Below are 12,297 nucleotides of genomic sequence, written 5' to 3'. Positions count from 1 at the left end.
TCTATTTTTGGGCTTGCTTTTAGCACACATGGTACACCCTCTTACATATCTAGAAATTGTTTCATGCATTTTTGGCCAATAGCAGTATCTTTGCAGCTGTGCAACTGTTTTACTTACACCAAAATGACCTGATATCAGAGAAGTATGTGCCTCCCTAATTATGTTAACTCTTTCAGTTTGTGGAATGCATAGCTTTCCCAAATGATACAAGAGTTGGTCCTTAACATAGTAATCCAATTCTTCTACCTTTTTGCCATTACTTAAAGCTGCATATACATCTTTAAAGTCTATATCTTGAGCATATTGTTCAATGTAGCTTTCATGCATTACTGAGTTATGCTTAAGTATAGTAGATGCATTTATGATTGGTTTGGACAACATATCTGCAACTTTATTGTGTATGCCCTTTTTATATCTGATGACTAAATGAAACTGCTTAGGGGGGTGGAATGTTATATACCTAGGGGGGATAATATGGGGTACCAAGGGAGGTACCCAAGGTAATAATGTAATAATGGGATGGGCCATAGTAATAAATAAGGTGGTTAACCCATGTCATGTAAGGGACCACAAGTAGTTAATAATAATGTAATGGGCCCATGGTATTAGTTGATGGTATGAGGGAACCATGGTAATGACCCATGGTATTGTATGTATGAGGCCTATATAGAGGCTAGAGACTCCACTTGGGATGAAGATGAAGAGAAGTATTATTGTATGAACAGGCATATGGCTTGTGGAGTGCTCTCCTTCCTTAAGGAGTGAATGTATGGTGTTGCCCTACCTTAAGGGTTTTGAGATTAATAAAGAATCATTTCATCTTATTTCTGGGTTATTTGCATTATCTCATATTTTTATATCAGATCTATAATATTCTTGGGTTAGATCTACAACAATTGGTATCAGAGCTACAACAATTGGTATCAGAGCACTTTCTTGGGCAAACCGTGGAATTTTTTTTTATTTTTGCAGGGATTTTTTGGGTGGCGAATTTGCAGATCAGATCTGTACGTTTTGGTGCAATATTTGCAGAATCTAATTGCAGATATGTATTCCTTGTGAAAAAATACCCAAATTCAAAAAAAAAAATCAGTTGAATCGGAGTTCGGATGAAGGAGATATCGCTGATCTAAAAATCAGTGGGGTTGCAGACAATTTTCAAGGCAGCGAGTTTGCGACGCAGATCTAGAAGCCCTGGTGCAAGATCTGCAAAATCTAATTGTAGATCTGTATTCTTTGGGAAAAAACACTCGATTTCAAAAAAAAAAAAATCGGTCGAGTCGGAGTCCGGATGAGGGAGATATCGATGATTTAAAATCAGCTCTTTTTGCAGACATTTTGGGTGACGGCGGGAGAGTAGCAGAGCAGATCTGGAATTCTAGTGCCTGGATCAGGATTTTTATCACATGGGCAGATGCAAAATGATTGTTCCATTTCTAAAAATAGGTTATAATAGAGATTCTGAGCAATATTGACAGAATTGTGACAAATTCAAATTTTCACAATTTTTTTCAAAACCCTCTTCATGGCTTCTAGCAAGGTTCTATTATTTACAGGAAAAGATAATGGTCCTACTATTGAAGAATACATAAAACAAAAAAATTCAGCATGGGAAAAAAGTTGGAGGAATTCATGGTGGTTTGGTTTCAAAGATGAGGCTTATAAATGGTATCTCTCACTTGATAACAAACAGTTGACCAAACTCTCAGATGCAGAATTTGAAAAAGTCCTTTTAGACAAATGGTTTCGTGCTAGAAAAAAGGAGAATGCGACACATAAGGGATTATTTGCTACAGGTGTCTCCTTATTGCAGGTTCATGGATTGATTCAAAAGGAGAAGATCATTGTGTCTATAAATCCTAGTTGCAAGCATAATTTTATCAATGTTACTTTGGCAAAAAAATTGCAAGTTCCCCTAGTTTGGATAACATGGATGTTGTTTTGGGATACCCTTGGATGGAATCAGTGGGTACCATAAATATTAATGTGCAGAAGAAATTCCTGAAGCTTTGGTATAAAAAGAAGAAAATTACATTACAGGATATTTCCATTAATAAGCAGGTATAGTCCAAGGAGGCTGAAGCAGAAGATGTTCCAGAGTCTGATGATGAGCTAGTAATGATAGATAATCAAACACAAACAGAGGCTGAAGCAGAAAAGGCTACAGGTGCTGATACATCCAAGGATGGCTCAGTGGTTGAAGTCATATTGAAAAAGAAGACACCACAACATGCACCACAGCAGGGTGAAGTAAAGAAAAAGCCATCGTGGGTTAAAACTTCAACATATCATCACCCACATCACCCCGCAAGACAACCATCAAGATGGAAACCAAGTAGTCACATGACAGATAGCGAGGAGAGAAGATCCACCCACTACACATCAACACAGAAGAGCTGCCACGGTCAACTTCCATCTCAAGCGAGCGAGGCACCAGCGAGATCGAGGGTTCACCTTTCTCTTGGATGGCTAGATGCACGTGCATGGTATCAGTGGACTACTCTTTTCAGTAGATCTTATTATTTGTGTTCTTCCCATGTTTCGGGGACGAAACATGCTTAGGGGGTGGAATGTTATATACCTAGGGGGGATAATATGGGGTACCAAGGGAGGTACCCAAGGTAATAATGTAATAATGGGATGGGCCATAGTAATAAATAAGGTGGTTAACCCATGTCATGTAAGGGACCACAAGTAGTTAATAATAATGTAATGGGCCCATGGTATTAGTTGATGGTATGAGGGAACCATGGTAATGACCCATGGTATTGTATGTATGAGGCCTATATAGAGGCTAGAGACTCCACTTGGGATGAAGATGAAGAGAAGTATTATTGTATGAACAGACATATGGCTTGTGGAGTGCTCTCCTTCCTTAAGGAGTGAATGTATGGTGTTGCCCTACCTTAAGGGTTTTGAGATTAATAAAGAATCATTTCATCTTATTTCTGGGTTATTTGCATTATCTCATATTTTTATATCAGATCTATAATATTCTTGGGTTAGATCTACAACACCCAATCTCTGGGTTCACATTCTTGCCTCTAGCTTCTAGATGGGTAGCCTGAACAGATACCTCATCCATGCTAGTAGGGTTAAACATGAGAATGGTGTGCCTCAAATAGTTGTGTAGACCACCTATATACTTCAGCAAAGTTTCAGGTGAGTCTAAAGAAACGCCTAGAATCAAAGCTCTTTTTCTAAATTCTTGGGTGTAGCTTTGTACACTTTGCCCCTTTAATTGGCACAGAGTTTGTCAACTCATCATAGCTTGCTGCATAGAAGCTAGCGGATAGAATTGTTTTATAATTGCAGAAACAAATTCACTCCAGACAGAAAGAATTTTGTCATGCTTCTTCAAGTCAGCTTGTGTCCTGCCTTCCCACCATACCAAGGCAGTTCCTCCAAGGCGTAGGCTGGCTAGCTGAATTTTACTCTTGTTTGAATCAATGCTTTGCACCCTACAATACACATCAATCTGTCTAATCCAGTTATCTAGCTTCTCTGCATTTAATTCTCCATCATATATTGGAAAATCAAATTTAACATCTAATTTAATCAAAGATGTTTTCTTCTTTTTATTTTTAGGGCTATCAAGAGGTGTGGATAGAGGAGCCTCTTTTCCTTTCCCTTTGCCTTCAGAATGGCCATCTAGAAGAGATTCTTCTGTTCCTTTGTCTTGTTTGGAGGTTGAAGAATCTTCACTTCGACCTTTCTTAAATTCTCGATACATTTCTTCTACCATGGCTCTCATGGTCATGAAACTATCCATGAACTGAGAGTCTGATTCCAAGGGATTTTCTTCTGCCATTTTCCTCCTAAGATAGACTCTACCAATTTTTGGGTTAGCTTTAACGAGTTCTCCTTCTCCTAATTTGAGCTTTGACCTAGTTATCATTCACCAATCCAGCACAAGCTTGTCTAACCTTAGTAAACCTAAAGCTCTAATACCACTTGATCTGATAATGAGATCTAAGACAATTAATAAGGTATTACAGACTCATGTGCATGGATTTGTCTATGTTATTTTATGCAATGGATCGATAAGATTGTGAAATACACAGACAATGAAGCAGTAAACAAAACATAATAGACAACACATAACACAACAAATTTAATGAGGAGTTCACCCAATGCTCTTGGGCTACATCTCCTGGTCCAGCCTTCAGTGGTGGCCTCTCTATTATGTCTTCAAGCAGAGTTTTACAATAGTATGAGCTCATTTTGAGACTCAATACACAACAAATATAATAGTAAGAGTTTGCTTTAACCTCTCAGGCCTTCTCTGAGTACACAGACTCTTTGAATCACTCTTTGTCTCTGTCTTAGCTCTGTCTCGGCACTACTTGCTTTGTCTTCTGTTTTCTATGGCTTTAAAAGCCAAAACTGCGCTGCCTGTTCGTTTCAGCTTCTCAGATTTCTGTCTCCTCGACCTCTGTCTGCTCAGATACCTTTCTAAGTGTTAGCAATCATTGCTAGATGCTTCCAAAGATGGTGGCCACCTGTACTGTACGAAATGGGTCCATCGGGCCCTTGAAATCCTTCAGAACCCCAAACACAGTCGTTTTCTGCTAACACAGGCAAATGCATTCACGACTGTGAAATTCCGCCAAAACACAGTTCATTTCGGACTTCAAAAGTCCTTAGATATGGTCTATTACTCTATCGGGTCCGTCCTCAATCGCTATTGCAAGTCGCTTCGACCCTACTCCAAGGTTCCCCTTTGTATTTTAGAAATATGTTAAAACTGTGAAAGTAACATAAAAATGACTGATGGCAGATCTGAAATAATATACAATAGCTTTAAGGAACCCTTTCGGGTCCGGCTTATCGCATCGGTGCTTCATCCTTCGCATTTCATTTAATAAACGAAAACTGTGAAAATGCATTAAAAATGGCTTTTCTGCGGATCTCAAATCTTATGAAATAATATTGATAAAACTGTTGGGTCCGGTTCATCGGATCGCACATATACATGTGTATGGTCCCGCTTCATAATGTTTCTCTGATTGCGATATCACGATGCGATTAATCGCAATCGCATATCACTCATGCCCCGGGCCATTGCAAGCGTTCTTTGTAATCTTCGATAGCGATCTTGCGATGCAACATGGGTTGACTCCACCAGTCGCGGTCGCAAGTGTTTTATAGTCTGCGCCGATATCCGCTTATTGCCACCACCGATTGCGATTTGCCGATTAGATCTGGACTGTTGATTGGCCAGATCTGATGGCTACTGTGCATTCACTGTTCCGCCTCCGATACTCTATTTTTTTCACTGTTTTCAAGTGTTTTTGGCCTCCCGATAGTGGTTTTCTGCCATTTTAAGGGTTCTTCATATGTGATTATTTCGATCTTTGGCATGATTTTTAAGAGGTTTTGAAGACTTAGAGATCATTATAGGATCCATTTGGATCAATATGAAATCTTTCCTTAGTTTTGAAGGACTTTGTTTGGACATTATCTTTCGTAATAAAATGAATTTGTCTTATGGTTTACGCTGGAAGTGAAAGATATCTATCTGGTGCTTATCTCAGGAGGATGGTATTTTTGCTCTATTTTCCGCTTGTTAATTATATGCATGTTGTTCAGAAATTATAGAGTAGTTTCTGCCAAATTCTTTTGGAATGTGAATTTCGAACTTTACGGTTTAGTTGGTTGTAGCGTTCCTTAGTCATTTAATTTGACCACATGCACTTCAATTTTGGTGATATTGCTTCACGGAAATAACCTGCTTACAGAGTTCAGTAATTTTGGTTTGATTTTTCTACATTTAGATATGACTAGCTTGCAACCGAGAGTGTTTTCTTTTTTTTGTTTAATTAATTTAGCGGAAGGAGGGTCATCCTTTGAGTCCGATATATCTCCATTGTATGTTTCATTTCCTAACAGTAAAAGACTGAGCATGGAGTACCCATATGTTTATTCATTAATAGAAGTCAGTAATTTTGTTTACCAGTATTCACTCGGATTGTGGTTTTCTTGGGTTGAGGAGTTCTTTGACAGATTGTGATAACTCCTATATCTATTTGGTTTTCCCTATTTCTAGAGGGTTTACCTATGGTAACCCTAGAGGAAGAATTCCTATCGAGAGTTCTGTTTGCTCTATTTAGCAGGATGTACACATTATCCTTCAGGATTTCCAATTTATAAAATTCTTGGGTGAGCATTTGACCTCTATTTTACTAGTTCAATCAATCATTTTTACAGCATGCCAATTCTCATTTCAAGTTACATTTATTCCATAGCTTAAATACTTTTGTTACAAGAACACACTTATTCTCATCATGTTCAAGGACTCAATTAATTACTAGCATAATACTTTTGTTTCAAATTACATTATTTACCAAAATCTTATTCTATTCCAGAATACCCTCAATCAACGCTTAAACACTTCTATTTTCAAGCATACAATTATTCATCAGCATACATATTTTGTTCAAAGAGCCTTTAAGAAATTAGCATAAATACTTCTCTTTTGAAATGCATTTAACTCTCAAGAAGTGATAAATACTTATCTGTCTTCGAAAATTAATCACGGTCGACTATCTGGAACATAACAACTATAAATTACCGAATTTTCCTCCCAACCTCAAGACTCGCTTCCAAGCGTGAGTCTCCCCCCTAGCTGCTTCTCAATGCAGTAAGACTAGCAGCCTTTGTCATAGCTATTTGGTCTTCACTAGACATAGCTTATAAACTCTGTTTGACATATCAACACAATTTTTTTTTTTTGTCTTTCCTCTCTTCTCCCCTCTCCTATCTCAGGTACCCCTACCCTCTTGATCTTTTGGAGAATAAATCTTCTTGGAAGTAGTTAGGGATAGGTAACCGCCTACCCTAACTACCTGACATGTGAGAGTTACATGTTAGTCATAAAATCATTTGCTTCATGCACATTTAATCAAAATAATAAATATTAAAACTTAAATAGTAATATCCAGTTTGTTTAACTGCAGTAATTAAATATTTACAATTACTGGGGTCATCACATATTTTTAGAGTAGTATTGGAATACACAGATTTAAAATATGCTTTCTATAAGTAGATCAATGGATTAAGTAGATCAATGAATTTTCTAGTCATAAACTTACTCATATATATATATATATATATATAGATATATATATATAATTTTGAAAATATATATAAAAGTCTATTATAATTTAATTGTTAATAGATAATGAGATTATGATGATTAATAGTTGATTTATTCTTATAATTTAAAGAAATCTATATCATTAAAATTATTTTTTATAATTTATAAAGAGTAGACTTCCTTATTTATATTTAAGAAAGATGAGTTATTAACTAATTAAACTTAATTTTAGATCTTACTTGAGGACCAATAAATATGGTTTAATTATTAATATTCACCACAAGAAAGTCACAATCCCTTGTGATCATTGTCAAGAAGTCACAATCCCTTGTAATCATTGTCAAGATTATCTTTAATAAAATAATGTATATTTTATCAATATTTAATCTTAATCTAATACATGGATTGATCATTGTCAAGATTATATTTAATAAAATAATGTGTTTTATTAATATTTAATCTTAATCTAATACATCTAGTAACTTAAATTGCAATTTAATTTTACCTCAAAAGATATTGTCATCACATTATTAAACTATAAAAATTTAAAAATATGCTTCCTATAAGTACATCAATACATCAATAACAAGGAATATATATATATATATATATATATTTAAAATGGTAAAAGTGTATTATAATTTAATTGTTAATAGATAATGAAATTATGATGATTAATAACTGATTTATTTTTATAATTTAAAGAAATATATATCATTAAAATTATCTTTTAAAATTTATAAATAGTAAACTTCCTTGTTTATATTTAAGAAATATGAGTTATTAATTAATTAAACATAATGTTAGATTTTACTTGAGGACCAATAAAATTTGTTTCATTATTAATATTCACCACAAGTCACAATCCCTCGTGATCATGGTCAAGATTATCTTTAATAAAATAATGTGTGTTTTATCAATATTTAATTTTAATCTAATACATGAAACTAAATACTATTTTAAATTCTTGAACAAGATCGCTCTGCAACCCTACGGATGCCTGAGTACCTGCCGCCATTTCTGAACCCTACTACCTGCTCGTTCTTGACAGAGCTCGTTAAGCCGCCAGTCCTTTACTGAAGGCTTTCCATGGTACCGCCTGCAGGAGGGGCGGGCTCTGCCCCCCCTCCTTCGAATGACTCTACCGCCGGTGGAAAAAAGAACAGCATGCCGCTGACTCCTCCTGACACAAATAGTGAAAAAGAGCAAGAAGGACCGAAGACCACCGATCAGGAGATTCCTGCAGATCAGACTGCAGCCACAGACCCAGCAAATGAAAAGGGCCAAAACGCCTCTTCGTCACAGCCAAAGGCGACCTCGGCTACATGCATTCCCAAGTCGACAGAGCGCATCAGGATAGAACTGCCTAGTCATCGAATCAATGGCGAAATACAGTACATGCAGGACCATGCACTGATAGGCAAATTCTTGGGCTTCTGGCCGACAGAAAGAGCCCTGAATGGCTGGATCGAATCAAAGTGGAAACCAAAGGGACAAGTCACACTGCAACTGGGTCCAAAAGGCTTCTTCACAGCCATATTTAACTGCCTGGAGGACAAAACCAAGGTATTTGAGGGAGGCCCATACTTTTTCAACTCATCAGGACTGTACCTCACAGAATGGAAGCCACGATTTGACCCGAACAAAGAAGATTTCAGCTGGGCTCCAGTATGGATCAGAATGTACGGGCTCCCTGTGGAATATTGGAAGGAAGAAACGCTTGCAGACATTGGAAACCGATTGGGAACCTTCATCAAAGTTGCTGAGGAAACAAAGAAGCGCAAATATACTTCCTATGCTCGGATCTGCGTCAAGATGCACCTTGCCAAGACACTGGCAGAATCGGTAAGTCTCTTTCACGAAGATTTTGAATGGGAACAAACCCTTGATTATGAACACATCCCTTTTCGCTGCCGCAAGTGCCATGCTCATGGACACCTGTTTAGGGACTGCCCTCTTAATCAGCAAACCAAAGCCTTTACATCAGAAACTCAGACTGACTCAGAAGGCTTCACCATCATCCCCAACCGCCGCCGGCATACTAAGAAGAATCAGGCTGCCCCTGATATCCCTACCAGATTAGACTCTCGGAACAAGTTTTCGCCTCTTGCCAACCAAGATCCTTCCAGTGGAGAGCCTTTCGACTCTGACTCTCAGCCATCTTCATCCCTTAATCCCCAAGCTCCTAAGCCTTCAGTTAAACCCAGCGCTGTTCAATCTCCCCTCTCACCTTCTGAAGATATTCCAAAGGCAGTTACCGATCCCAGTGATTCATCCGCTGGCAAAGGGAAATCAAAATTAGATCCCAAGCAACTGGCATCCGACATGGATATGGATGCAGCATTAGCACTAAGCTTACAAAACACCATAGCGGAAGATGAACAAAATGCCCCTAGCAACATGGAACAGGATCCGGAGAACATCATCCTCGAAGGAATAGACATCTTAAAACTTGAAACAGCCTGCAAGCAAAAGGAATACAATACTATTCCTCCCTGGCAAATAGAGCGGCTGGAAGGAGTCCTAGCCAAGGTACAGCACAACAAACATCTAGGCATACAGGGAGGAAGTCCATGGGATATCAAAAAGAGTCTCAAAGAAACCAAGAAGAGGGGGCGCAAAACTGACTTGCAGAGGACCATTGCAGTAGGGGAATTGCTTATGGAATCAGGAAGATTCCCTAAGCTGACCAAGTTTTACAAACCTTCATCCCATTTACCATGAAGCTCATCTCCTGGAATGTGAGAGGACTCAACAGCCCCTCAAAAATTAGGATGATCAAGAACTTGATACAACAAGAAAAACCCTCTATAGTTTTTCTTCAAGAAACCAAAAATAGCACAATAGCCATGGACAAAGTAAGAAACAAGATCTGGGCTGGTAGTAGCTCAATGTCAGTAGACTCTTCAGGGGCTTCGGGTGGTTTAGCTATTCTGTGGAATCCACAGATACTCAATCTTTACGACTTCCACGCCACCCATTTTCTCATTCAAGCCTCCTTTCATCTCATTGGAACAAACATCCACGGGCACCTTTCCAATGTTTACTTTCCGCAAAGCATTCAGCAGAAATTAGATCTGCTAAACACGATCTCCAGTTTAAATGAGCACAGACAGTTCCCGCTCTGGATTAGTGGAGGCGATTTCAACATCATTCAGTCACTGGAGGAGAAAACAGGGGGAAGAACAAGATTAGAAAACGATAGCAAAGGACTCAGAGACTTTATACAGGACAACCACTTAATGGATATTCCAACCACCAATGGGATTTTCACCTGGACCAACAAGCGCAGTGGGGCCAATCATATTGCCTCTCGGCTTGACAGGTTCCTCCTCTCAGACAACGCAATCCATCTAGGAGGAGACTTCAATGCTTCAATTCTGCCCCACGGAGGTTCGGACCACTGGCCCATCGTGCTTCATTGGTCTCGGCCCGGTACAAGATGTAATAGGCCCTTCCGCTTTGAAGCATTTTGGTTCACAAACGCAAAGTTCAGGTAGATTGTAGAGGAGGCATGGAAGTCTTACAGGCCATCCGAAGGAGCCAAAATGTTTCAATTCCAACAAAAGTTGAAAAACCTAAAGCAAGTACTCAAGAATTGGAACAAAACTCAATTTGGCAACATTCATGAGGATCGACAAAGGTTGGAGAAGCAAATGGAAGCACTACAACAAGATATCATCAAAGAAGGACGCACGGAGGAGCAATCCCAACAAGAGCAAATCCTCTGGAATCGATTAGAAGAACGGAGAAAGCAAGAAGAAATACTTTGGCGACAGAAATCACGAATCAGCTGGCTAAAAGAGGGCGAAAAGAATACAAAATTTTTTCATAGAACAGCTCTTCAAAGGCGCATGTATAACAACATCACATTCATCAACAACCAACAAGGAGAGCGAGTCGAAGCCCACGAAGACATGGAAAAGGAATTAATACATTACTTTCAAGACATCCTTAAAGAGCCGGAAGGAAACAGGGACGCAGAAATTAGAGCCATCACACAGCATATTCCCAGAATAATAACAGATGAGCACAACAACAAATTACTTCAGCCCACCTCCCTGAAAGAAATTGAAGAAGCAATGAACCAGCTCAAGGATGGCAAAGCCCCGGGGCCAGACGGCTTTACTGCCAATTTCTACCATGAATTCTGGGAGTTAATCAAAGAAGAGGTATGGGAGCTGGTGGAAGAATCAAGAAGCATGCACTGGATTCTTCCAGCCCTCAATACCACCTTCATCGCACTAGTTCCCAAATGTGCGGAACCAAGCAAGCCTGAAAGCTTTAGACCCATTGCTTTATGCAATGTCATATACAAGCTTATCTCTAAGGTCATCGCAAATCGGCTAAAACCTCTCCTACCCTTACTCATTTCACCGGAACAAACAGGTTATGTTGAAGGGAGGCAGATCATGGATGGCATCGTCTTATCAAATGAGGTGATTCACTCTCTCAAGATACTAAAAAAGCCAGGTATGCTTCTAAAACTAGATCTATCCAAAGCATTTGACAAGCTCAGTTGGAACTATATTCAAAAAGTGCTTATAGCTTTTGGCTTCAGTCATACTTGGACAAGATGGGTCTACAATTTGATCTCCTCTCCAAGCTTTTCTGTTCTGTTAAATGGTTCTCCTTCTCATCCTTTTCGGCCTTCAAGGGGCATAAGACAAGGGGACCCCTTGTCGCCTTTCCTCTTTGTTCTTATGGCAGAAGGGCTAGGCAGACTGTTAAAGGCAGCCGTCTCTACTCAAATGCTCAAAGGCATCTCTGTTCATGGCCTTCCTCCCCAATCCCACCAACAATTTGTTGACGACACCATGCTCTTTGGCCACCCATCCTCGCAAGAAGCCTCTGTCTTCAAGTCTCTGCTCTCTATATTTTCCAAAGCTTCAGGTACCTCCATCAATGCGTCGAAATCTCAGCTATATTTCTTTAATACCCCCCTTTCCACTCAAAGGAACATAGCTCGAATTTTGCAGTTTACTATTTCCAAGCTTCCGTCGACCTACTTAGGGGCACCCCTGGCTGCTGCAGCTATCAAACATTCCTCCTGGCAGTCTCTTCTAGATAAGCTTGAATCCAAACTCTCCCTTTGGACCTTCCGAGCTCTCAATATTGCCAGCAGGCTTGTCCTGATCAAATCGGTCCTTCAAGCCATGCCATTGTACCTCTTTTCTCTATTGGCCGCACCTAAATGG

General features: G+C 39.1%; 1 protein-coding gene across 1 annotated transcript; it reads left to right on the top strand.

Moving 5' to 3' along the window:
* Window positions 1-9,948: 9,948 nt before the first annotated feature.
* LOC149171286 (uncharacterized) lies at window positions 9,949-10,599 on the top strand. Its single transcript, XM_089425916.1, has one exon. It carries the CDS (start codon window positions 9,949-9,951, stop codon window positions 10,597-10,599), a length of 651 nt encoding a protein of 216 aa, XP_089282042.1.
* Window positions 10,600-12,297: the final 1,698 nt, after the last annotated feature.

Source organism: Pinus tabuliformis, chromosome 4_2, assembly GCF_031772625.1.
Source record: "Pinus tabuliformis cultivar Carrire ecotype Pingquan chromosome 4_2, CPIR1, whole genome shotgun sequence".
Lineage (NCBI taxonomy): Eukaryota > Viridiplantae > Streptophyta > Pinopsida > Pinales > Pinaceae > Pinus > Pinus tabuliformis.
This window is presented reverse-complemented; position numbering and strand designations above follow the sequence as displayed.